Source organism: Scyliorhinus torazame, chromosome 12 (assembly GCF_047496885.1).
Source record: "Scyliorhinus torazame isolate Kashiwa2021f chromosome 12, sScyTor2.1, whole genome shotgun sequence".
NCBI classification, from domain to species: domain Eukaryota; kingdom Metazoa; phylum Chordata; class Chondrichthyes; order Carcharhiniformes; family Scyliorhinidae; genus Scyliorhinus; species Scyliorhinus torazame.
The window spans coordinates 149,350,079-149,378,048 of NC_092718.1; the positions used below are offsets into that span (position 1 = coordinate 149,350,079).

At 55.7% G+C, this 27,970-nt stretch overlaps 1 protein-coding gene across 4 annotated transcripts in view; it reads left to right on the top strand.

Moving 5' to 3' along the window:
* Positions 1-27,970, top strand: part of LOC140386652 (protein spinster homolog 3-like) — a 237,365-nt gene that overhangs the window by 35,581 nt on the left and 173,814 nt on the right. For all 4 annotated transcript variants that reach the window (XM_072469164.1, XM_072469166.1, XM_072469167.1 and 1 more), the window contains exon 2: positions 9,503-9,568. In XM_072469164.1, coding sequence (XP_072325265.1) covers positions 9,503-9,568 — 66 coding nt within the window. The remainder of the gene's footprint in view (positions 1-9,502; positions 9,569-27,970) is intronic.

The following is a 27,970-nucleotide window of genomic DNA, read 5'->3' on the forward strand; positions in this document are numbered from 1 at the left end:
TTCTTGTGCCGGGATCAACGGGAATTCCCTCACCTGTCGCCTCACAAAAGCCCTCACCTGCATATATCTAAAGGCATTTCCCGGGGGTAACTCAAACTTCTCCTCCAGTGCCCCTAGGCTCGCAAACGTTCCGTCAATGAACAGGTCTCCCATTCTTCTGATCCCCGCCCGCTGCCAGCTCTGGAACCCCCCGTCCATCTTCCCCGGGACAAACCGATGGTTACCCCTGATCGGGGACCACACCGATGCTCCCATTGCACCCCGGTGCCGTCTCCACTGGCCCCAGATCCTCAGCGTTGCCGCCACCACCGGGCTTGTGGTATACTTTGTCGGCGAGAGCGGCAGCGGTGCCGTCACCAACGCCCCCAGGCTCGTTCCTTTACAGGAAGCCATCTCCATTCTCTTCCATGCCACCCCCTCTCCTTCCATAACCCACTTGTGGATCATCGCCACATTTGCTGCCCAGTAGTAGCTCCCCAGGTTTGGCAGCGCCAACCCACCTCGGTCCCTACTACATTCCAGGAACCCTCGCCTTACCCTCGGGGTCTTATTCGCCCACACAAACCCCATAATACTCCTACCTACTCTCTTAAAAAAGGCCTTAGTGATCACGATGGGAAGGCACTGAAACACAAACAAAAACCTCGGAAGGACCACCATTTTGACCGACTGCACTCTACCCGCCAGCGAGGCCCATCTTTTAAAATCCTCCTCCATTTGCTCCACCAACCTAGTCAGATTCAATTTGTGTAGGGCCCCCCAACTCCTGGCTATCTGGATCCCCAGATACCGAAAGCTCCCCTCCGCCCTCCTCAGCGGCAGGTCCCCTATCCCTCTTTCTTGGTCCCCCGCCTGTAATACAAAGAGCTCACTCTTCCCTACATTGAGCTTATAACCCAGAAAACTCCCCAAATTCCCTCAGAGTTTGCATGACCTCCACCATCCCCTCCATTGGATCCGCCACGTACAGCAACAGGTCATCCGCATATAGCGACACCCGATGCTCTTCTGCAGGAAGGGGGGACCACCCCCCTCCATTTATTAGACTCCCTCAATGACATGGCCAATGGTTCGATCGCCAATGCGAACAACAGGGGGCACCCCTGCCTCGTCCCTCGGTACAGTCGAAAGTACTCCGACCTCCGCCGGTTCGTCACTACACTCGCCACCGGGGCTCTGTAAAGGAGCTTAACCCAACTGATAAACCCTCCCCCGAACCCAAACCTACGCAGCACCTCCCAGAGGTACTCCCACTCTACTCGCTCAAAGGCCTTCTCCGCGTCCATAGCTGCCACTATCTCCACCTCTCCCTCCTCCGATGGCATCATTATCATGTTTAAGAGCCGCCGCACATTGGTGTTTAGTTGCCTGCCCTTTACAAATCCTGTCTGGTCCTCGTGAATCACCCCCGGGACACAGTCCTCGATTCTTGTGGCCAGCACTTTTGCCAGCAACATTGCATCCACATTAAGGAGCGAGATCGGCCTGTACGATCCACATTGCAGTGGGTCCTTGTCCCGCTTTAGGATCAAAGAAATTGTCGCTTCCGCCATTGTCGGAGGTCGGGTCACCTCCTCTCTTGCCTCATTAAAGGTCCTCACTAGTAGCGGGGCCAACAGGTCTACGTACTTCCTGTAGAACTCCACCGGGAACCCGTCCGGTCCCGAGGCCTTCCCCGCCTGCATGCTCCCCAAACCCTTGCTCAGCTCCTCCAATCCAATTTGTGCCCCCAAACCAGCCACCTCTTGCTCCTCCACCCTCGGGAATCTCAGTTGTTCTAGGAATCGTCTCATACCCTCTTCCCCCGCTGGGGGCTGGGATCTGTACAGCTCTTCATAGAAGGCCTTAAATACCTCGTTTATTTTCGTCGCTCTCCGAACCGTGGCTCCCCTTCCATCTTTGACTCCCCCTATTTCCCTCGCTGCCATCCTTTTACGGAGCTGGTGTGCCAGCATCCGACTAGCCTTTTCCCCATACTCGTAGGTCGCCCCCTGCGCTTTCCTCCACTGTGTCTCCGCCTTCCCTGTGGTCAACAGGTCAAACTCCGTCTGGAGCCGTCGTCTTTCCCCAAGTAACCTTTCCTCCGGGGCCTCTGCGTATCTCCTGTCCACCCTCAAAATCTCCCCCACTAACCTCTCCCTTTCCATGCCCTCTGTCTTCTCCCTATGAGCCCTAATGGAGATTAGCTCTCCCCTGACCACCACCTTCAACGCCTCCCATACCACCCCCACCCGCACCTCCCCATCGTCGTTGGCCTCCAAGTACCTTTCGATACACCCCCTCACTTTCCCACACACCACCTCGTCCGCCAGCAGTCCCACATCCAGCCGCCACAGCGGGAGTTGGTCACTCTCCTCTCCCAGCTCCAGTTCCACCCAGTGCGGGGCATGGTCCGAAAAGTCTATGGCCGAATACTCTGTCCCCTCCACCCTCGGGATGAGCGCCCTGCCCAGAACAAAAAAATCTATCCGGGAGTAGGCTTTGTGTACATGGAAAAAGAAAGAAAATTCCCTGGCCTGCGGCCTTGCAAATCGCCATAGGTCCACTCCCCCCATCTGATCCATAAACCCCCTAAGTACCTTGGCCGCCGCCGGCCTCTTTCCAGTCCTTGATTTGGAGCGGTCCAGTGCTGGATCCAACACTGTATTGAAGTCCCCTCCCATTATCAGGCCTCCTTTCTCCAGGTCCGGAATGCGCCCCAACATGTGCTTCATGAATCCTGCATCATCCCAGTTCGGGGCGTATACGTTTACCAACACCACCCACGTCCCTTGCAGCCTACCGCTCACCATTACATATCGCCCTCCATTGTCCACCTTAATAGTCTTGGCCTCAAATGACACCCGCTTGCCCACTAATATTGCCACCCCTCTATTCTTCGCGTCCAGTCCCGAGTGGAATATCTGTCCTACCCATCCCTTTCTTAGCCTGACCTGGTCCACCACCTTCAGGTGAGTCTCTTGGAGCATGACCACGTCCGCCTTCAGTCCCTTTAAGAGCGCGAACACTCGAGCCCTCTTCACCGGCCCATTCAGGCCCCTCACATTCCACGTTCTCAGCCGGATTGGAGGGGCTCTCAACAGCCCCCCCCCACCCCCCCTCGCCGACTAGCCATCTCCTTTTCTGGGCCAGTCCCGTGTCCAAGCCTCTCTACACCCTCCAGTCCCCCAGACGGGGGCCCCCGTCTAGACCACCTCCTCTGTGTCCCATTCCTTTTCGGCCAGTGCAGCAGCAACCCTTTTCCCCCCCCTTCACCCCTCCCCTCCCCCCGCTAGACCCGTCTAGCTTTTTTGCTCCCTCCATGTCACTCCCGTAAGTCAGCTGTCACCTGCTGACCCCGGCTTCCCCCGCCGTCCCATTGACCTCCCCGTGTGGGAGTCCCCCAATCCATATGCGTTCCTTCGTTCCCCTTCCCCCTTTCTTCCCGCGCGCGGGAGAAACCCCGTGCTTTCCACAGCCCACTCCACCCCCTCTGGCGCAGCTCCTGTCGCGGCCTTGTCTCTCTCCCCCAGCCCATATAACATTTCCTGCGTGTGATTGACCCCCTATACACAACAACCATCACACATCAAACCTCAAACATCCCCCCCACCCTCAGAAACCCTCAGTTAGAGTCCAACTTTTCGGTTTGTATAAAGGTCCACGCCTCTTCAGGCGTTTCGAAGTAATGGTGTTGGTCCTTGTGTGTGACCCACAGTCGCGCTGGCTGCAGCATTCCGAATTTCACTCCTTTCCGGTGCAACACCGCTTTGGCCCGGTTGAAACCCGCTCTCCGCTTTGCCACCTCCGTGCTCCAGTCCGGGTATATTCGGATCTCTGCATTGTCCCACTTACTGCTCCGCTCCTTCTTGGCCCATTTCAGGACCAACTCTCTGTCCGTGAACCGGTGAAACCTCACCACCATCGCCCTTGGCGGCTCATTTGCCTGGGGCTTCCTCGCCAGCACCCGGTGTGCCCCGTCCAACTCCAGCGACCTCGAAGGGGCCTCCGCGCCCATCATCGCCCCAGGCATCGCGCTCGCGTATGCCCCGGCATCATCCCCCTCCACTCCTTCAGGGAGACCCAGGATCCGCAGATTCTTTCTCCTCGACCTGTTCTCCAGGTCTTCGAGTCTTCCCGCCCACCTCTTGTGTAGCGTCTCGTGCTGCTCCACTCTCACCGCCAGGCCCAAGAGCTCGTCCTCATTCTGGCTGACTCTTTTCTCTACCTCCTGGATCTTAACCTCGTGGGCCTTCTGGGTGATCCCGAGGCCTTCAATTGCCGAAAGCATAGGCGCCAGCATCTCCTTGCGCATCTCCTCGCGCTGCTCTTCGAAGCAGCGCTTGATGAACTCCTGCAGCTCCCCTTTGTCCCTGGCCGCCGCCATTTTGTTTTTTTTACCCTGCTTCTCCCGTTGCTCCAGTGCCACTTTTCTGGCCGTTGCACTTCGGGTCTGTTTCATAGGCGTTGGAGGGGGACCTTCTCTTCCCTTCCCCACGGGTTTTTGTCGAAAAAAGTTCCGTTGGGGCTCCTCTCCCGAGCCCGAAAGTCCATGATAGCGGGAGCTGCCGACTCGTGCGGCTTAGCTCCGCATCGCCGCACCCGGAAGTCCTCTAAGCTATTTCTATCACTAACAGGCCAATACTTAGCTTCGGACTGGCCCACCAGGTCAGGGGAACAAATGGCCTTTCTTTCGGGTTCTGAGTCTGCGGGATTCAAAGCTGGTATGGACTGGTAGCTAGGAGCACCTATCTCGTAGCGAGCGTTGACTTGAGACTTACGTTCTTTGGAGGCAACTGGACAGGTCACTGTCAAGGGTTGGTTTGCGTTGCTGAGTGACCCTGTCACGAAGGGCGATTTGAACTTGGGGGCTTAACTTTATAGTCCCCAGGGGCTTCCCGCCTTTCGGGGCGGACCCCGTACCTGGTTTCAAGTGATTGGACTTCATTCCAATCGCTTGGTTCGATTTCTCCAATACTGGAGCGGTTCCCTGATCGATGGGCGGTCTTTAGGTGTCCGTTGACCCCTTTTGTGTTGGCTCCTGCTGGCGCCGAGGAGTCTGGCTTGGCCTTGTTTACCTTAAATGTTTCGATTGTTCCCGGGGATCGCTCATTAGTATGTAGATGGCTGCTACATTATTATGCCGATGGTTGCTGGTATCGATGCTGTCTGGGCTTTTGCAGCGTATAATACACAGTAAACTTGCACCTGCTAGTTTCTGCCTGTGTTGGCTGAATTTCCCATCAGCCTTTGCTGTTCTCCATTTTACGTTGGGAATGGGCCAACCCAGGTGGCTACAATATGCAGGGCAGTTTTTTCTAAAATGGACGTATCCACAACAGGTATACGTCATCACACTGCTTGTGTCACGTTCAAAATGGCCACCTTCAGTGGCACGCTGACTTCTAAACTGCGTCACTGAGTTAATGGCGTCGGCCATGTTTTCCGAATTCGCGCCCTTTTTTTGTGCCTCAAAGTCTGCATATTGATTTGTAGCCTGTTCGCTAGCTTTACAGAGATTAATTGCTTCATCCAAAGGCAGAATTTCCCGTCGGAGTAAACTTTCATGCAACCGCTCATCGTTAATGCCAAAAACGATTTGATCACGGGTTAGTGAATCCGTTACAGACAAAAAATTACAAGACTGAGCATGGATGTCGAATTCATTCATTACCAGTTCATATTTCTTTTTACCCTCACGGTCTTCAAATTGGAAAGAATTATACACCTCGATTGCTTGCGGTCCAGCTAAATTTAAGAGAAGCGCAATTTTACGCTGGTCAGGAGCTGATTCTAGCGTGGAGGCAGATAAAGAAACTTCAAACTGTTGTTTGAAAGTTTTTCAATTTAGGTCGAGTTTACCAGTCTTCCTGAAGTGCCTTTGCTTTTGCAGACCTTCCATCTTACAGGCTGGAAATCAGTGCTGACTTTGAGATCTGTTCAGTAGTGCGAGCAGCAAGGTAGCACAGTGGTTAGCACAGTTGCTTCACAGCACCAGGGTCCCAGGTTCAATTCACGGCTTGGGTCACTGTCTGTACGGAGTCTGCACGTTCTCCCCATGTCTGCATGGGTTTCCTCCGGGTGCTCCGGTTTCCTCCCACAGTCCAAAGATGTGCAGGTTAGGTGGATTGGCCATGATAATTTGTCAAAAAGGTTAGGTGGTGTTGCTGGGTTATGGGGATAGGGTGGAGGTGTGGGCTTGGGTGGGGTGCTCTTTCCTAAGGGCCGGTGCAGACTCAATGGGCCAAATGGTCTCCTTCTGCACTGCAAATTCTATGATTCTGCTTGTCTTTAAGACTAATCTGACTAACTAAACTATTTTCTATGTTTCTAAGAAAAATGCCTGGTACCACGTGGTGTTTTGTTTCACACCCGAGTACCATGTGTTGTTTTTTGTGTTGCTTATACTCAGGTTGGGTTTGTAGTGTACACAAAGACCACAAAAACATTGTCAAATAAACAAAGCTGAATTTATTACACCACTTATACAGTTCAAACACTATTCCTAAAGCAAGCAATTTTCTAACTAAACTACAATCTACACTAGACTAACACTTGTCTCATGCACGCTATCTTAAATTGTACTCTGCTCTGCTCCTTGTCTCTCTAACCTACTCTCGCCTTCTCCACACTCTCCCCAAGAAGCCTGAGAGGCATTCCTCTTTACAGGTCTGCTCCTCAGCTCCATCTAGTGATCGATTATGATATTACATTAACCCTTTATGTACTAGACATTCTACATAATGTCACATCCGTCACCTCCCAGATGCATCTGTGGGCTGTAGATTGTGAAATGCTGCACAGGTCCCCGCTTGAGCTCCAGAATGACCCAGTGTCAAAACAGTTGAGGGTTGCGGTGGCCAGGAGTGGGTGTCCTCCTCTTCCACGGGGTGCCAAGTCCGTGAGGACGTGGCACAGGTGCCGCACTGTCTCGCTGCTGAGAAGTAATCTTCTGCGGCACATGGTGTCTGTCATCTCATTGAATCGCCAATGACGCCTGTCCACTTTGGGCCGTCGTTGGCCTATCCTTCTAGGTCCCTCCTCAGCCTGATGGGTGACCATGTCTCCAGGGTGCATGGTGGCCCACTGCACATGGTGTACTGCCTCCAACCTGCATCATTGCTGCTGTCTTCTCCGGTATCTGGCCGTCTTGGTTGCCACCAGCAATGCGAGGGCAGCCTCTGTGGGATCCACACCAGCAAATATTTTTTGATCTGGAAAAAGGAGAGAGACTGACAATCAGTTAGGGCTTCCATCCTGAAACCCCCCACCCCCACCCTTACATGTCCTGCCTTCTCTCAGAGTGCCATCCAGCGAACCAGTTGTACTGGCAAACCTTGCTTTGCACACTGACTCTTGGCCACATGAGGAGCCCCTAGACCCCAGACCTCTGCTGGGAACATTAGGGAGGCCGTGCTCAGGTGCCATCCCCTGATCCACACACTTACCCTTTGGTTGCGAGAAGATCCTCAGTGCTGACGCCCTGCTCTTTAGTGTTTGATTGTTGGCTGCTGCCGCTATGGTGCTGATGCTCCTAGAGTTCAGGCACACTGTTCAGGCATCACAATTTGCTTCTTCTGAGATATGGCACGTGTGCCCTCGAGGAGGCACTTGAGAGTTGGGAATATTGTGTTTCTTAATCAACTATGTAACATTTCACATATCACACTAACCATTAAACCAGAAGGAAATGTTACCGTTCCATATTGATACAATACAAAGCCATATCAGCTCATTTTCATCAAGAAAACCCCACAGACACAGCATCACCCCTCGCAGTTCCCTCAACAGAAACGGAGGATGAACCTTGAGAATGTGTGATCACGTCCAGAACTTTGTCATGGAAATTATCTGTCCATCAATATGTGACTTGCTCCACATATCAGTGCCATTCTCTGTCCAGGAGCCACATCTGTGCAGGCCCTCTCACACGCCCAATTTCACCGGAAGCAAATCCTGGCATCCACATATTCCACTGGTGCTCAGGGTGCAGTTGAACATGCTAGCCCACCAATGCAGCACTCACCACACCAGTAACAAAAACATTGGCATTCTGCGAAAGCATTTCTTCAGAGGTTGGGTAAACTCAGTTTGTTCTCACTGGAGCGATGGAGGTTGAGGGGCGACCTGATAGTAGTCTACAAAATTATGAGGGGCATGGACAGAGTGGATGTTAGCAGCAAGCACCAAACACAACCTGCAGCTGTGAAGTGCTCTCACAACTAACAAGGCTAATTCCTCATTTGAAATAGCCTTCAGTTGTGAAGCTAGAGGCTGCTTACAGTCAAAGGGGGTGAAATTGGCTTTCAGGGCAGAAGCCACAGCAGGGTTTTGTCCTGGAAGAGTTCAGTGAGACAGACAGTCTGCAGCTGTGGTTGCCCACAAATATTGTGGATGCTGTTATGGGCACCCACAATATTTAAAGATGGCTTGAAGGCCTCAGAGATGCAAAGCCCCTCAACCCCCCAGCCCAGGGTGGTCATTCAGCCCCTGACCTAGCCCAAACTGGTCCCCCACACCACCAGGCACTGGGGCAGTAGCTCCAGTGCCCTTGAGCTGCATGCCGGAAAATAGAAATGGTTACTCACCTCCTCACTCCCCCTCAGCAGCTTCACCTTTGTAAAAAGGAGCACGAAACGACGCCCACCTGAGTTCTCGCTGGGGAGTTGGTTAATTCCCAGGAGATCTCTGCATTTGACTTCAATATTGCTAATGAGATTGAAATGAATGCAAATGAGGGTTAATAATATGCTCGCCATTTTTGGGCGAGATCCAGAACTCGCCACCGGGAGTGCACCGGGTGAATTGCAAAATGGTTCACGCCCAGCACGAATCTAGATTTTGGCTTTCTCCAGCGCGCTCAGATCCATGCCGCGTATACCGCAGTGGTTAATTCACGCCCATGGAGTTGAAAACTCGGCTCAATAAAAAAACAGGAGGTTGCAAATAGTCTGGTTTGGCCAGAGACTGTGGTCAGTTGGGGAATGGAGCCATTACTGAGGGAATAGAGATGATGGAAGGGCAGAAGGAGAGGAATCAATCAAGACTCTGGGCGTCATTCTCCGCCGGCGGGAGTCTCCGTTTTGCCGGCGCCCGGGGGTTTCCCGACGGCGCGGGGCTGCCCCACAATGGGAAACCCCATTGACCGGCCGGTGTTACGGAGACTCCCGCCGGCCGGTCGGCGCAGAAATGTGGCGGGGCGGGTAGGAGAATTTCGCCCTCTACGTCAAATAAGCCGTCTGACACCAAGGAAGAGGAGAAAGGTGGTGGGTAGATAGAGCTGGATGTTGGAAGTATCCATGAGGGTGGTGGGGGGTCCAAGCAAAGACATTGGAGGTGGGGGTTCCAAAGGTAACAGTGTGCGTGTGGGAAAATAAGTCATTGCAAAACAATACTGTGGGTTAGACTAGAACTAAGCACAGCCCCTATGATCATGTTCCTGAATGTTGGCCGTGTCACTGTATTTGAATGTAACATTTCTAATCTTTGCACTGCTGACTCACAATGTGCTGTTCTCTTACAGGTGTGTTGGGTGATATTCAGGACTACTTTAAAATAAATGACACGTTAGCTGGCTTATTACAGACAGGTAAGTGTGAGAAAGAGAATTTGCTGTTTCCCCCTCCAAATCAGGGACTCCTCATTCACATCCATCTACCGAGCTTTCTGAGGCCTAGAAAATGGGAACGTTCATGAATTCAATGGTAATTACAGCAAGCATTGTGCCCTTCCTTAATGATCCGTCATCAATTTAAGATAAATACGCTGTAACCTCTCCAGTCCAGAAGGTATGGGACCAAGTCATTTCTTGGAGAGAATTCTTCGAGTCAGGTTTTACTCCTACTTGAAAATAAGTGGACATATTAGCGAGAAGCAATATGCAATATGGTTTTGTGAAGGGGAGGTCATGTCTCACTAACTTGATCGAATTTTTCAAGGAAGTGACAAAGATGATTGATGAGGGTAGGGCAATGGATGTTGTCTACATGGACTTCAGTAAGGCCTTTGATAAGGTCCCTCATGGCAGACTGGTACAGAAGGTGAAGTCACACGGGATCAGATGTGAGCTGGCAAGATGGATACAGAACTGGCTAGGTCATAGAAGACAGTGGGTAGCAGTGGAAGGGTGCCTTTCTGAATGGAGGGCTATGACTAGTGGCGTTCCTCAGGGATCATGCTGGGACCTTTGCTGTTTATAATATATATATAGATGATTTGGAGGAAAATGTAACTGGTTTGATTAGTAAGTTTGCGGATGACGCGAAGATTGGTGGAATTGCAGATAGTGATGAGGACCGTCAGAGGATACAGTAGATTATAGATTTGTTGGAGACTTGGGTGGAAAGATGGCAGATGGAGCTTAATCCGGATAAATCATAAAATTATAGAATTTACAGTGCAGAAGGAGGCCGTTCGGCCCATCAAGTCTGCACCAGCCCTTGGAAAGAGCACCTTATCCAAGCCCACACCTCCACCCTATCCCCGTAACCCAGTAACCCCACCCAATCTTTTTGGACACTAAGGGCAATTTAGCATGGCCAATCCACCTAACCTGAACATCTTTGGACTGTGGGAGGAAACCCAGGCACACATGGGGGAAACGTGTAGACTCCGCACAGACAGTGACCCAAGCCGGGAATCGAACCTGGGACCCTGGAGCTGTGAAGCAACTGTGCTAACCATTGTGCTACCATGCTGCCCACAGAGGTGGCATGTGAGGTAATGCATCTTAGAAGGTCTAATACAGATGGGAATATACAATAAATGCAGGACACTTAAGAGTATTGATAGGCAGAGGGATCTGGGTGTAAAGGTACGCAGGTCACTGAAAGTAGCAACGCAGGTGGAGAAGGTAGTCAAGAAGCCATACTGCGTGTTTACCTTCATTGGCCAGGGCATTGAGTTTAAAAATTGTCAAGTCATGTTGCAGTTTATAGAACTTTAGTCAGGCCGCACTGGAATATAGGGCGCGATTCTCCGCTCCCGCGACGAAGGGCCCACGCCTTCGTGAACACCGTCGAGGTTCACGACGGCGCGAAACTGCCCCGATCCCGACCGATTCAGGGCCCGAAAATGGGCTGGGATCGGGGCCGCAAGAAACTCGTGGGGCGTGTCGCGAAAGCCGCGTCGTCACCACGCGACACCCGAATGACGCGGCGCTGCATCATAGATGGCGTGATCCGCGCACAGCGGAGGACAAGATAGAAGAAGAGACGGCTGAGCCCCGACGAGCCGCACCGAGGTTCCGGGACACAGACCTGGACACCCTGCTGGATGAGGTCGAGCAGAGAAGGGACACCCTGTGCCCAAGACGTGGGCATCGCCAGCCATCCAGCGCGGTGAGGCGCGGTTGGCGTGAGGTTGGCACCGCTGTGAGTGCTGTGGGGCAGACCCCCCCGGACGAGGGAGCAGTGTCAGAAGAAGCTGCATGACCTCACTCGGGCTGCGAGGGTAAGTGCTATGAGGGTGCCCCCAGCCCCCCCCCCCCCTCCCCCCGGCACGAGGGGAGGAAGTGGGGTGGTGGGGGGTCAGGGGGGGGAAGTGGGGGGGCAGGGGGGGGTTGGGGGTGTCAGGCGGGCGTTGGGGCATCAGAGGGGGTTGGGGCATCAGGGGGGGCTTGGGGGGTCAGGGGGTGGTTGGGGCATCAGGGGGGGTTTGGGGGGGTCAGGGGTCAGGGTGCCCAACGATTTACTCGACCCACATGATCCCCGGGACCCCCCCGGAGCGATGCCATGGCGTGCTGTCTCCTGAACCAGCAAAAATGTAGTTTATATCTGCACGCCCTGATGATACCCGCCTAATTGTGATGCTTTATCCAATCCCCCCCCCCCCAGGACAAGACAAGACAGCTCACAACCAGCATGAGCGTATGAGAACCGGAGGGGGTTCTCCTGTGCTGCACCCCCTAAACATTCACGAGCAGAGGGCTCTGGGCCTCACTGGGTGATCCGCCACTCGGGAGGTCGCGACATGCCAGCTCGGAGGCGCGGAAGCAAGTGAGACAACCCTGCATGTCCTCATCCCCCCCCCCCCAACCCGTCATCGTCTCCCTCACACATTGCCCACTGCAGCATCGATCTCCTCCCCCCTCACACTCATGCCACTGCACCCTCGCTCCCCTCCCCCCCTCACACTTTGCACCCACCACCACCATACACCCGGGCCACCGTGTCGAACGAATCCGGGATCTTTATGTTCCCCAGGGCCAGCCGCCGAACGTCCAGGGACGTCTCGGCCAAGAGACAGCGGAACATCGCCAACCACAAGCACACCTAGGGACGCACGCCAGAGGTTGGCAGTCGGTCAGCCAGGAGGGCAAACCTCTCAGTATGGGACACAGGTCCGGGACGCTCACACCATCGAGAGAGACAATAGTGAGGGGCACAGGGCAGACATTGAAGATGAATCGCACATCACGGCCACACACTCGGTGGGAGGAGAACAGACCAGAATTCTTAACGGACGATGACCTCGAGCTTGCGGCACTGCTGTCTCCCACACCATACACCATCGCAGAGACACTCACCTCGGTTGGGCATATAAGTGATGAGGCTCCCGGGTCACGGTCTGGTGCGCACTCCACAGCCGGGCCGGTACAGCAGGTGGAGTCTGGAGCAGCCGAGGGGCTGGACGGTCGGAGGGCAGCCCATACCCAGCAAACAGCTGCCACCCAGACGGCTCCCGGGTTCCTGGATGTACTTGACCCACCCGGACAACCGATGCATGTGGACACCCAGGGACTGAATAACGGGATGAGGGCCATCTTCCAGGACCTGCACACGCAGTTGGGGGAGTCCATTCGCATTCAGGAGCAGGGAGTGGTGCCGCTCATCTCAGCCACCCAGGCCGACACCGCACGGGTGACATCCGCGGTGGAGGCAATGGGTGAAAGGGTTTCGGCCATGGGTCAGGTTCTGCAAGGCGTTGGGCTTAACATGCATGCGTCATCCATGGCGCAGGAGAGGGCTGCCCTCTCACAGGTAGCCATCTCACAGAGCCAACAAGACATTGCCGCCGCTCTCCGGGCCCTGGCGAGTCTCACCATGCACAGTCCCAGCAGTCAGTCGCGGAGAGCATAGATTGCCTGGCACACGTGATGGGTGGCGTGGCGCAGTCACAGGTTGAGATCGCACAGTCCTTGGCAGGAATGTCGCACTCCCTGGGCTCCGTCTCGGCGAACATTCGGACTGTGGTCGATTTTGCTGCAGGCCTCCAGGACTGGCAGCGGCAGGTGTCGGTGGTGCGACGGGGCATGGCTCCGATCGCATCTCCGTCCCACAGTGAGGCCTGGGGGCCACCGGGCTCCCCGAGGGAGTAGGAAGTTCTGGGGCCCGTCCCGGTAGCTCCATCAAGGGACGTCCCGGTACACTCGGCCTCCCCCCGTTCCGTCCCTGGCGTATCTGGTGGGCAGCAGGCAGGTCAGGGTGGCACAACGCCATCCAGCACGCCCGCCGAGCAGCCTGGCCCATCGAAGCCGGGCCGCCTCAGGAAACACGTGCCGACGGGGAGCCATGTCGAAGGGCGTGATTCACAGCAGTCCGCCTCCACTCCTGCTATACCATCTGGGAACACACCTAGACGTAGTGGTAGGGCCCATAAGGCGAAGAAGTTAGGCACGTAAGAAGTTGGCGCGGGTGCAGGGCACAGTTTAGTTGTAGTGGGTAGGGCACCTATGTTAATCACACAAATAAACTCACTGTTGAATTTGACTTGTAAGACTCTGTGCTATGTCCGGTGCCAGGGGGCTCGTGAGGGTGACCGAGTGGCGTAGTGGTAGACGAGCGGTTCAACGTCTGTTCCGGATGTGCTGACCGTTTCCCCCGCCTCCCATAATCGGACACCATTGTCCTCGGCACACCAACGCCAGCCACCCTCACGGGCATGTGGTGAAATATCCGTCACGAAGGCTCTGACCACCGGAGTGCATGGTTCAGCTATAGCCATGAGTCAGACCTCGGCTGGCGAATCTGAGCACACAGCTCATCGCAGAGCGGGCTGTCATCATTCAACATGGCACTGATCACACCCGCTTACCCAATCATCACTGCTGTGCAATCCCGTAGTGCCGCAGTGGTAAGGTGATGTGGAATTGGTGCTGTGAACGCGGTGCGGGGTGGGGGGGGGTGTGTGTGCTGTGTGGTGCCCGTGTGGAGGAGTGACGGTGGGTGCAAGTGGCAGTGTTCAGCGAATCCCACCCCCACAGTGCGTGAACCGTGCGGCCACCAACGCGCCGCGTGCCCGCTGTCCGCGGCGGTGCCGACGCGCAGCCTCCTGGACGTTACCAGCACCCGGCAATGTCTGTGTCCTGCACCCATCCCCCCACCCTGATGCGCGCCATCATCCTCATCCTCTGCATCCTCCTCTTCCCCATCCCCCACGTTTGCGTTAGCTCCGTTGCCGTCGGGTCCTCCCTCCGACTCCTCCACCAGGTCATCTCCTCTCTGCATGGCTATGTTGTGCATCGCTCAGCAGACCAGAACCATGCGACCAACCCTGTTGGGCCGGTACTGCAGGGCCCCTCCGGAGTGGTCCAGGCATCTGAATTGCATCTTCAGCAGGCCGAAGCACCGCTCCACCACACCCCTGGTTGCTGCATGGACCTCGTTGTATAGGCTCTCCACGTTGGTGTGAGGCCTCCGTATTGGCGTCATCAGCCATGACCTCAATGGATAGCCCTTGTCGCCCAGCAACCAGCCGCTCAGCCGGGGGGGGCATCCATCGAACATTGCGGGGATGAATGACTGTGCCAGAATGTAGGCGTCATGCACACTCCCGGGATACTTTGCACACACGTGCATGATCTTCATGTGGGGGTCGCACACCACCTGAATGTTCATGGAGTATGCACCCTTTCTGTTCATGAACACTTCCCTGTTGTCTGCAGGCGGGCGCATGGGGACGTGCACACCATCGATGACACCCTGGACCATCGGTATCCCAGCCACCTTGGCGAATCCACGTGCCCGTGCTTCCTGCTGTGCTCGGTCCTCGGGGAATTTTATGTACCTGTCCGCGATGGCGTACAAGGCGTCGGTGACGGCTTTGATGCACCTGTGGACCAATGCCTGTGATATCCCGGAGAGGTCCCCGCTCGGCGCCTGGAAGGAACCGGTCGCATAAAAGTTTAGGGCCACAGTCACCTTGACGGAGACTGGTATCGCGTGTCCTCCACCAGTTCCAAGTGGTGCGAGGTGCGCCACGAGGTGGCATATATGTGCGACCGTCTCCCTGCTAAACCGTAGTCCCCTCCTGCATGTGATGTCCGGTAGAGCCTCGAACGACATTCTGTCACGGTACACCCTCGGCGTTGCTGGACGCCTGTGGCGCCCTGGCACCACCATCAATGGATCCTCCTGCTCCTCCTCCTCCTTCTCCTGCTCCCCCCCAAGCACTTCCTCTGCATTCCTCGCTATAATGGGGTCAATGTTCCCCTCGGCATCCCCCTGTACATTTGGGTCCTGAGCGCCTGCGGCCTGCGCGGTGACGATGGGCCACTCCGCGGGCATCCCCTCTGCTGCACCGGCAACCGCTGCATCTGCAGCCACTGTGGGCCGTCTGGCTCTACGCTGCCGGATGGCAAACTCCAGAGCTGCGGCTCCAACCACGGCAGTGAACATCGCTGTCTGGTTGGCATACATGGTGACCTGCAGGAGGGTGGTGCAGGGCAGAAAAACGACATGTTACACGGAGGTTCTTCCACACCTCGCCAGCCGGGTTGCCTGGGATACCTGTGTGCCCCGGTGGGATGGTCGTGCTGCAGATACGCAGCCAGCCTAACACCTGGTCACTGTCTGCGTCCAACGGTCAGTTCACACCATACTCATCACCAGTGTGCCAGTCGCCTGTGCCCATCAGCCACACGGCAACCTGCGGTCGTGTCCTCGTCACCGTCCTGCCATATCAGGGCGGCTGACATGTTGCATGCGCGGATGGACGATACCATCCACACTCTCCCTCACCCCCCTCCCACCTGCACACTCTCCCTCACCCCCCCTCCCACCTGCACACACTCCCTCATCCCCCCTCCCACCTGCACACTCTCCCTCACCCCCCCTCCCACCTGCACACTCTCCCTCACCCCCCCTCCCACCTGCACACTCTCCCTCATCCCCCCTCCCACCTGCACACTCTCCCTCACCCCCCCTCCCACCTGCACACTCTCCCTCATCCCCCCTCCCACCTGCACACTCTCCCTCATCCCCCCTCCCACCTGCACACTCTCCCTCACCTCCCCCCCACCTGCACCCTCTCCCTCACACCCCCCCACCTGCACACTCTCCCTCACCCCCCCTCCCACCTGCACACTCTCCCTCACCCCCCCTCCCACCTGCACACTCTCCCTCACCCCCCTCCCACCTGCACACTCTCCCTCATCCCCCGTCCCACCTGCACACTCTCCCTCATCCCCCCTCCCACCTGCACACTCTCCCTAATCCCCCGTCCCACCTGCACACTCTCCCTCACCCCCCCTCCCACCTGCACACTCTCCCTCATCCCCCCTCCCACCTGCACACTCTCCCTCACCCCCCTCCCACCTGCACACTCTCCCTCATCCCCCCTCCCACCTGCACACTCTCCCTCATCCCCCCTCCCACCTGCACACTCTCCCTCAACCCCCCTCCCACCTGCACACTCTCCCTCATCCCCCCTCCCACCTGCACACTCTCCCTCACCCCCCCTCCCACCTGCACACTCTCCTTCATCCCCCCTCCCACCTGCGCACTCTCCCTCATCCCCCCTCCCACCTGCACACTCTCCCTCACCCCTCCTTCCACCTGCACACTCTCCCTCACCCCCCCTCCCACCTGCACACTCTCCCTCACCCCTCCTCCCACCTGCACACTCTCCCTCATCCCCCCTTCCACCTGCACACTCTCCCTCACCCCTCCTTCCACCTGCACACTCTCCCTCACCCCCCCTCCCACCTGCACACTCTCCCTCACCCCTCCTCCCACCTGCACACTCTCCCTAACCCCCCCCCCCGTCCCACCTGCACACTCTCCCTCATCCCCCCTCCCACCTGCACACTCTCCCTCATCCTCCCTCCCACCTGCACACTCTCCCTCACCCCTTCTCCCACCTGCACACTCTCCCTAACCCCCCCCCGTCCCACCTGCACACTCTCCCTCATCCCCCCTCCCACCTGCACACTCTCCCTCACCCCCCCTCCCACCTGCACACTCTCCCTCATCCCCCCTCCCACCTGCACACTCTCCCTCATCCCCCCCTTCCACCTGCACACTCTCCCTCATCCCCCCCTCCCACCTGCACACTCTCCCTCATCCCCCCTCCCACCTGCACACTCTCCCTCATCCCCCCCTTCCACCTGCACACTCTCCCTCATCCCCCCCTTCCACCTGCACACTCTCCCTCACCCCTCCTCCCACCTGCACACTCTCCCTAAACCCCCCCCTCCCCACCTGCACACTCTCCCTCATCCCCCCTCCCACCTGCACACTCTCCCTCATCCCCCCGTCCCACCTGCACACTCTCCCTCATCCCCCCGTCCCACCTGCACACTCTCCCTCATCCCCCCTCCCACCTGCACACTCTCCCTCGCCCCCCGTTGGCCGCAGCCTTCTCGGGGAAGCTGATCCGGTCACCAGGAGCTGCGGAACAGTCCGCTCACCTCCTCACTGGTCAGCGTCAGCCAGCACGACTGGCTGACGATTTAAATAGCAGGTGTAAACGGCGTCGGCGTGAACTGGGGTCACACCGTCGGGACTTCGGCCCATCCGGGCCTGAGAATAGCGGGGGTGCCGGAGAATCGCCATTTTGGGTGTCTCGGGCGATTCTCCGGCCTGCGCCGCGCGGAACTCGACGGGGCCGTTCTCGCCGCTTGGGTGAATCACGGGAGGGCGTCGGACCGTGTCGCGGGAAAATTTGGCGACCCAGGCGATTCTCCCAACCGGCGTGGGAGTGGAGAATCGCGCCCATAGTGTTCAATTCTGGGGCGTCATTCTCCGCCGGCGGGAGTCTCCGTTTTGCCGGCGCCCGGGGGTTTCCCGACGGCGTGGGGCTGCCCCACAATGGGAAACCCCATTGACCGGCCGGTGTTACGGAGAGTCCCGCCGGCCGGTCGGGGCAGAAATGTAGCGGGGCGGGTAGGAGAATTTCGCCCCAGGTCACCACACTACCAGAAGGATGTGGAGGCTTTGGAGAGAGTACAGAAATGATTTACCAGGATGTTGCCTGGTATGGAGGGCACTAGCTTTGAGGAGAGGTTGGAGAAACTTGGTTTGTTCTCACTGGAACAACGGAGGTTGAAGAGCGACCTGATAGAAGTCTACAAGATTATGAGGGTGATGGACAGTGTGGATAGTCAGAGACTTTTTCCCAGTGTGGAAGAGTCAATTACTAGGGGGCGTAGGTTTAAGGTGCGAGGGGCAAGGTTTAAAGGAGATGTACGAGGCACCGGAGGGTGGTGGGAGCCTGGAACCCGCTGTCGGGGAGGGTAGTGGAAGCAGATACAATTGTGACTTTTAAGGGCCGTCTTGACAAATACATGAATAGGATGGGAATGGAGGGATACGGACCCCGGAAGGGCAGGGTTTTTTAGTTCAGACGGGCAGTATGGTCGGCACGGGCTTGGAGGGCCGAAGGGCCTGTTCCTGTGCTGTACTTTTCTTTGTTCTTTGTTCGGGATTTTGGAATTTTCTGGATTACAGAATGACATTAGAATGGGGGGGGAGAGGGACTGGGGAATGGGGGGGAGAAGAACTGGGGAATGGGGAGGGAGAGGTGCTGGGAAAGGGGGCGATAGGGGCTGGGGAATGGGGGAGAGAGACTGGGGAATGGAGAGGGACTCAGGAATGGGGGGGGGGAGGGACTGGGGAATAGGGAGAAGTGGTACTGGGGAATGGGGAGGAGAGAGACTGCGGAATAGGGAGGAGAGTGAATGGGGAATGGGGAGGAGAGGGACTGGGGAATGGGGAGGAGAAGGAGTGGGGAATGTGGAGGAGAGGGGCTGGGGAATGGGTGGGGAGATGGGCTGCGGAAGGGGTGGAGAGGGGCTGGGGAATGGGGGGGAGAGGGGCTGGGGAAGGGGGAGAGGGGCTGGGGAAGGGGGAGAGGGGCTGGGGAATGGAGGGAGAGGGGCTGGGGAATTGGGGGAGAGAGACTGGGGAATGGGGGGGGAGGGACTGGAGAATGGGGGGGGAGAGGGACAGGGGAATGGGGGACTGGGGAATGGTGGTGGAGAGGGACTGGGGAATGGTGGTGGAGAGGGGCTGGGGAAGGGGGGGGGATAGGGGCTGGGGAATTGGGGGGAGAGAGACTGGGGGATGGAGAGGGACTCTGGAATGGGGGGGGGAGAGGGGCTGGGGAATGGAGAGGAGAGAGACTGCAAAATAGGGAGGAGAGGGACTGGGGCATAGGGAGGAGAGTGACTGGGGAATGGGGAGGAGAGGGAGTGGGGAATGGGGAGGAGAGAGACTGGGGAATGGGGAGGAGAGGGAGTGGGGAATGGGGAGGAGAGGGACTGGGGAATGGGGAGGAGAGGGAGTGGGGAATGTGGGGGAGATGGGCTGTGGAAGGGGGGGAGAGGGGCTGGGGAAGGGGGGGAGAGGGGCTGGGGAAGGGGGGGAGAGGGGCTGGGGAAAGGGGGGGAGAGGGGCTGGGGAATGGGGGGAGAGGGGCTGGGGAATGGGGAGGAGACAGAGTGGGGAGTGTGGAGAAGAGGGGCTGTGGAATGGGGAGGAGAAGGATTGGAGAATGGGGAGGAGAGAGAGTGGGGAATGGGGAGGAGAGGGAGTGGAGAATGGGGAGGAGAGAGAGTGGAGAATGGGGAGGAGAGAGAGTGGAGAATGGGGAGGAGAGAGAGTGGGGAATGGGGAGGAGAGAGAGTGGAGAATGGGGAGGAGAGGGAGTGGAGAATGGGGAGGAGAGGGAGTGGAGAATGGGGAGGAGAGGGATTGGAGAATGGGGAGGAGAGAGAGTGGGGAATGGGGAGGAGAGGGAGTGGAGAATGGGGAGGAGAGAGAGTGGAGAATGGGGAGGAGAGGGAGTGGGGAATGGGGAGGAGAGGAGCTGTGAGTGTGGGGGCGGCTAAGAAATGGGTGGGAAAAGATCTGGGAAATGGGGAGGAGAGAGGTTGGGGAGTGGGAGAGGGAATATTTTGGAATAGAAATATAGGATCAGGAAACATAGAAACCAGGAATAAACCATTTAATTGCTCAAGCCTATTTTGACATTTAATGAGATCATGGTTAATGTGAGGAAGGATGTTTAGGGAATTGATCAGAATTTGGTTGGGGGCCGGTGAAGAGGGATAGTTGATAATTTTTCTTTCATTTGGCTTTGGCCTGGAACTACAGGCCCTGGGTGCCCAAAGTAAATAAAAGCTATCCATTCATGTGCTTCACTGGTTATTATCTGGCTGTACACAAGAATCTAGCACATCAGAAAGAGAGTCAAGAACTGAAAGTAAGGAGAAATATGGGGTGGGATTTTCTGTTTCGCCGGCAGCGTGGGATGGCCACAATGGGAAATCCCATTGGCAAGTGGCGGGAACGGAGAATCCTGTTGCCGGCGAGGGCCGCCGTCCAGGAAAGTGCGGCTGGCGGAGCAGAGAATCCCGCCTATGGTATCCCGTCTATTTATGAAAGAACAAATCTATGGAGTGGATACAATGTGGACCTTTAACCGTAACATGATTTACCAGTCCAGAGTTGGAGATTCTTTCTCAGCAGCTATATTACTGTTTGAAGGATCAATATGCCAGAGTTCCCACTCCTTCTCCCTGTATGTAAAGTCTCACATTTGACTAGTCCATACCTGTCACATTCCGAGCGTAAAGAAATTTAAAGGAATTTACGGCCTTCTGACCCGGAGCCAACAATTTGCAAGCGCTTCAGAACCTGACAAAAGATGCCCTGAAAAACAGTCATCTACCTTCCGACCTTAGCGTTTACAATGATTGGGTTTGTGGACTGCAAGTTTAACACAGAAGTGTTTTCACGGCAGAATAATACATTGTGTATTGCGTACTTACTACAATGCCCCAGTCATTAGTATGCAGGCACAAGAAGTGATTAGGAAGGCAAATAGAGTGTTGGTATTTATTGAAAGGGGAATGGAGTGTAAAGGTAGAGAGGTTTAATTGCAGCTGTACGTGTCATAATATACATATGTGTATACAATGGAGTGCAGTAAGGCAGTGATTGACACACAGGATGACCAGTAAGCACACAGAACAGAGCAGCCAATCACCAGACAGGACACGACCACTATAAAGCCAGAGGGCACCAGTTTTCCCGCTCTCTCTCGGGACCCAGCCTCTGAGACAGTCCGAGCTCGTGAGCTAGCCAGTGCCTACACCATGTGGTAGCTAGGTTAGTCTGGTCAGGCTAGTGTCAGGTCTCCAGTCAAGTCAGCATAGTGTAAACCCACAGTTGAACATGTATAATAGTTTGGATGTTGAATAAAATTGTGTTGCATTTTATCAAGTGTTGGAGGTCTGTCTCTCGCTGCACTGCATCAAGTGCAGTTCACCTCGACCCAGCCTACCCAACACATCATGGTACCAGCTGAGTGATGCTGCAAATTTGACGGACCTACCTTGAGTGAATCAGCGCTGACCGGCAAACAGCCATCCGGTGACATGGAAAACGTCCACCCTCCTCCGCAGCTCCGCATCGCCGGCAACCTCGGTGCAAATTGGAGGATCTTCAAACAGAAGTTCCAACTCTATCTCGAAGCCACCGATCTTGAGGCCGCATCAGGTGCCAGGAAAATCGCACTATTCCTCTCCACAGCCGGGAACCATGCCATCCACATCTACAACTCCCTTACATTAGCTGAAGGTGACGTCAAGACGAAATTTAAAACAATCCTACTGAAGTTCGACAGCCACTGCGACATTGAGGTGAATGAGAGCTTTGAACGGTACGTTTTCCAGCAGAGGCTTCAGGGTAAGGATGAACCTTTTCAATCCTTTCTGACCCATCTCCGCATCCTCGCGCAGTCATGCAATTATGACTCGACCACTGATTCCATGATCTGGGATCAGATCGTTTTCGGGGTCCACTCCGATTCCCTTCGCCAGCAGCTCCTGAAAGTCAAGCAGCTCACCCTCACCATCGAAACGCGCGTTCTCGACGAACATGCTAACAATCGGTACTCCCACATCAGGGCAGCAGAAACGGCAAAGCTATCCTCCCACGAGGCGGAACGAGTGCAGGCCATCGCACAAATGCAGGGCCTAAGTATCGACGAGAGTGGCCATTCCGCGTGCTTTTCCCGGGCCCCTGTGCATGAACGCCACGACCAAGGGGATGGCGAGACCGACGACCAGACTGCGCAGGTGCGTACGTCGTTCGACCGCACTGCGCATGCGCGATGGCGCACGGAACGCGCTGACGTGTCCGAATTGTGGCTCCGCCCATTTAAAGCGGCATTGTCCGGCAAAGTCACAACGGTGTCCACAGAGTGGCAAGCTTGGCCACTACGCAGCCCTTTGCAGATCTGCTCCACTGCCCAGCATCCAGCGATCCCAACCGCGGCGCAGGAACGTCCGTTCAATACAGCAGGCCATGCCAGACTCCGACCCCGACAGCCCAACAAATCCTGATGCTGCGTGCCTCAAATCTCCATACTGGGTGGGCATCATTACAAAGCATTCGCTGCCTTTCTCCAAGACAGCGACGCACCTCCCGATCCTCAGCGTAGATCCCGACAACGAGTGGTGTACTGTCCTCACAAGGCTCGCATCCAGTTCAAACTGGACACTGGCGCATCGGCGAACCTCATCTCCAAATCCGATCGCGACACCATCCGCGTCAGACCAAGCATTCTTCCACCGGCCTGCCAGCTCCTCGACTACAATGGCAATGCCATAGCTGCCAGTGGCTCATGCCAACTCGGAGTTTCCAATAAGTCATTTAAAGCGCCACTGCGATTTGAGATCGTGGGACCTGACAGAGCATCCCTGCTCGGTGCTCGGGCCTGCAAAACTCCTGAACTTGATTCAGCGAGTCCACACCATGTCATTCTCACAGGCGACGGCCTCACCTGATGAGAACTTCCAGGCTGAAATTGATGACATTATCACGCAGTACCAGAGCATGTTCGACAGAATGGGCACACTCCCATACCGATACAAAATCCTGCTCAAACCAAATGCCACCCCTGTGATCCACGCACCACGTTGGGTGCCGGCACCCCTCAAGGACCGCCTCAAGCAGCAGTTACAGGACCTCCAGGACCAGGGCATCATATCAAAGGTCACAGAGCCCACCGACTGGGTCAGCTCCATGGTCTGCGTCAAGAAGCCGGCAGGGGAGCTTCGAATCTGCATCGACCCCAAGGATTTAAACCGCGCCATCATGAGGGAACATTACCCGATACTAAAACGAGAGGAGTTGACCAGCGACATGGCTCATGTCAAACTCTTTACAAAGCTGGACGCCTCCAAGGGGTTCTGGCAAATACAGCTGGATGCATCCAGTCTCAAGCTGTGCACATTCAATACCCCGTTCAGTCGCTACTGCTACAACCGGATGCCTTTTGGCATTATCTCTGCCTCAGAGGTATTTCACCCCATCATGGAACAGATGATGGAGGGTATCGAGAGGGTGCGCGTGTCTGTTGATGATGTCATAATCTGGTCCACAACTCCTCAAGAACACATCGATCGCCTCAAGCAGGTATTCCACAGAATCCATCACCATGGCCTCCGACTCAACAGAGCCAAGTGCTCGTTCGGTCAATCAGAAATCAAATTCCTTGGTGACCACATCTCGCAGCAAGGCGTGCGGCCAGGCGCTGACAAGGTCTCGGCGATCAACGCCGTGAAGACCCCAGAGGACAAGAAGGCGGTCCTCGCTTTCCAGGGATGGTCAACTTCCTCGGGAAGTTCATTCCCCACATGGCGGCACACACCACAGCCCTCCGCCATCTTGTCAAAAAGTCAACGGTATTCCAGTGGCTGCCCGCTCATGAGAACGAATGGCGTGAGCTCAGGGCAAAACTCACCACAGCCCCGGTTCTGGCGTTCTTCGACCCTACCAAAGAGACCAAAATATCCACTGACGCAAGCCAGGACGGTATTGGGGCGGTGCTGCTCCAACGGGATGACTCCTCCTCATGGGCCCCAGTTGCGTATGCCTCCAGAGCCATGACGCCCACTGACCAATGGTACGCTCAGATCGAGAAGGAATGCCTGGGCCTCCTAACGGGAATCGACAAATTTCACGACTATGTGTATGGCCTCCCAAAATTCACGGTTGAGACGGACCACAGGCTATTAGTCCACATAATCCAGAAGGATTTGAATGACATGACGCCTCGGTTACAGCGAATCCTTCTCAGGCTACGCCGCTATGATTTTGAACTTGTCTACACGCCAGGCAAAGAACTCAATGTTGCAGATGCCCTTTCCAGGTCTATCACCACACCGTGTGAACAAACTGACTTTGTCTGCCAAATCGATGCGCAGGTGCAATTGTGTGCCTCCAACCTTCCGGCCATTGATGAGAAGGTCATCCAAATTTGTGAGGAAATGGCCAAGGATCCTCTGCTACAGCGTGCAATGCAGACCTCACGAATGGCTGGCTGAAGGGACAGTGTCCCCAGTTTTACAACGTCAAGGACGACCTGACGGTGGTGGGCGGCATCCTCATGAAGCTCGATAGGATTGTGATTCCGTAGAGCATGCGAGCTATGGTGCTCGGCCAACTCCATGAGGGTCACCTGGGGGTCGAGAAATGTCGACGCAGAGCCCGAGAGGCAGTCTATTGGCCAGGCATCAGCCAGGACGTTGCCAACACGGTCCTCAACTGCCCCACATGTCAGAAATTGCAGCCAGCTCAACCCAAAGAAACTCTGCAGCAACATGAGATAGTGACCTCCCCATGGTCCAAAGTCGGTGTCGACCTTTTCCACGCCAAGGGGCGTGACTATGTCCTCATGGTCGACTACTTCTCCAATTACCCTGAAGTGGTGAAACTGTCCGACCTCACGTCGAAGGCGGTGATTAAAGCATTCAAAGAAACGTTTGCCAGGCATGGGATACCGCTCATGGTGATGAGTGACAACGGTCCCTGTTTTACAGCCAGGAATGGTCTAATTTGGCTGCCTATACAACTTTTGTCACATAACCTCCAGCCCCCACTACCTGCAGTCAAACAGGAAGGCCGAAAAAGGGGTCCATATCGTCAAGAGATTACTATGCAAGGCTGCAGACTCAGGCTCCGATTTCAACCTGGCGCTGCTGGCATACAGAGCAACCCCGCTGTCCACTGGGTTCTCTCCCGCGCAGATGCTCATGGATCGCACTCTGCGAACCACGGTTCCAGCCATCCATGTTCCAGACCTTGACCACCTCACGGTTATACAAAAGATGCAGCAGTCTCGGGCCCAACAGAAATCAGCATACGACGCTCATGCCACGGATCACCCCAAGCTGGTCCCAACTGATCGTGTTCGTGTGCAGTTGCCTGACGGCGGCTGGTCCGCCACAGCTGTGGTGGTCAAGCCAGTGGCCCCGAGATCGTTCCTCGTCCGCATGGCTGATGGCTCTTTCCTACGACGCAACAGACGGGCGCTGCGCAGAGTTCCACGCCCGCCACCTAACCATGATGTCCCACCTCTCACAATGCTTCCTCCGGACGTGCCCTACCACGAGGCCACCGATCTACCAGCAATCCTGCCGACCTCTGTGACCCCCGCATTGGCGGCGGTCCCGCCTATCCAAGTGCAGGCGGCCCCTGATCCACCCTTGAGGCGGTCAACCAGAATTTGTCGCCCGCCGCAGAGACTAAACTTATAGACTGAACTCTTGCACAATTATGTTACCTTATCGTTTTGACCTCTGTAAATATCGTTGTTACCGTTTCATCTGCCCTATATCTGCAATAGCGACACCTTCCTGTGTACATAAGGTCATTTTAGTACATTCTGTATATAGTCACGCACATATACACATCCACACGCACATGCACCTTAATATTTATTATCTCAACACACACAGTATAGCAAAAAAAAGGGGGGGAATATGTCATAATATACATCTATGTATACAATGGAGTGCAGACAGGCAGTGATTGACACACAGGATGACGAGTAAGCACACAGAACAGAGCAGCCAATCACCAGACAGGACACGACCACTATAAAGCCAGAGGGCACCAGTTTTCCCGCTCTCTCGGGACCCAGCCTCTGAGACAGTGAGCTAGCCAGTGCCTACACCATGTGGTAGCTAGGTTAGGCTAGTGTCAGGTCTCCAGTCAAGTCAGCATAGTGCCAACCCACAGTTGAACATGTGTAATAGTTTGGATGTTGAATAAAATCGTGTTGCATTTTATCAAGTGTTGGAGGTCTGTCTCTCGCTACACTGCATCAAGTGCAGTTCACCTCGACCCAGCCTACCCAACACATCAGTACGGGGCTTGAGACCACATCTGGAGTATTAAGTCTCCTTATTTGGAAAAGGATACAATTGCATTCAGGAGGTTCAGTCATTCCTGGGGTGAAGGGATAATCTTCTGAAGAAAGGTTGAAAAATGTGGGCCTCCATCCATTGGACTTTTGAAGAATGAGAGGTGATCTTATTGAAATCCTGAGGGGGCTGTTTACGGTGGAAACCAAGAAGGTCCAGGAAAATACAGACAGATTGGTCAGACGGGCACTTCAGTCGCAGATAGAATTTAAGCCTGAAAAGTGTGAGGTGATGCACTTTGTAAGGAACAACACAACAAGGGAGTACTCACTGAATGGCAGGACACTAGGAAGCTCAGAGGAACTGAGGGATCTTGGGGTGCTTGTCCACAGGTCCCTTAGGGCGGTAGGACAGGTGAATAGGGTAGTTAAGAAGGCATACAGAACACTTGCCTTTATCAGTCCTGGCATACATTATAAGGGCAGCGAGATTATGTTGGAGCTGTACAGGACTTTGGTTAGGCCACAGCTGGAGTACTGTTTACAGTTCTGGGACGAAATTCTCCCCCAACGGGGCGCGATGTCCGCCGACTGGCGCCAAAAACGGCGCCAATCAGACGGGCATCGCGCCGGCCCAAAGGTGCGGAATGCTCCGCATCTTTGGGGGCCGAGCCCCAACATTGAGGGGCTAGGCCGGCGCCAGAGGGATTTCTGCCCCGCCAGCTGGCGGAAATGGCGTTTGTTGCCCCGCCAGCTGGCGCGGTAATGCGGCGCATGCGCGGGAGCGTCAGCGGCTGCCGACAGTTTCCCGCGCATGCGCAGTGGGGAGAGTCACTTCCTCCTCCGCCATGGTGGAGGCCGTGGCGGAGGCGGAAGGGAAAGAGTGCCCCCACGGCACAGGCCCGCAAGCGGATTGGTGGGCTCCGATCGCGGGCCAGGCCACCGTGGGGGCACCCTCCGGGGTCAGATCGCCCCGCGCCCCCCCCCCCCCCCAGGACCCCGGAGCCCGCCCATGCCGCCTGGTCCCGCCGGTAAATACCAGCTTTGATTTACGCCGGCCGGACAGGCAATTTCTAGGCGGGACTTCGGCCCATACGGGCCGGAGAATTGAGCGGGGGGTCCCGCCAACCGGCGCTGCCCGATTCCCGCCCCCGCCCAATCTCCGGTACCGGAGACTTTGGCGGGGGTGGGGGCGGGATTCATGGTGGCCAACGGCCATTCTCCGACCCGGTGGGGGGTCGGAGAATGACGCCCCTGGTCACCGCATTATAGGAAGGATGTGATTGCACTAGAGAGGGAGCAGAGGAGATTCACCAGGATGTTGCCTGGAGGGGAGCATTTTAGCTATGAAGAGAGGCTGGATAAGCTTGGGATGTTTTCTTTGGAGCAGAGAACACTGAGGGGCGACCTGATCGAGGTGTATAAGATTATGAGGGGCATGGACAGGGTGGATAGAAAGCAGCTGTTCCCCTTAGTTGAAGGATCAATAACAAGGGGGCATCATTTTAAAGTGAGGGACAGGGGATTTAGAGGGTATTTGAGTCTGGAATTCATCATAGAATTTACAGTGCAGAAGGAGGCCATTCGGCCCATCGAGTCTGCACCATCTGTTGGA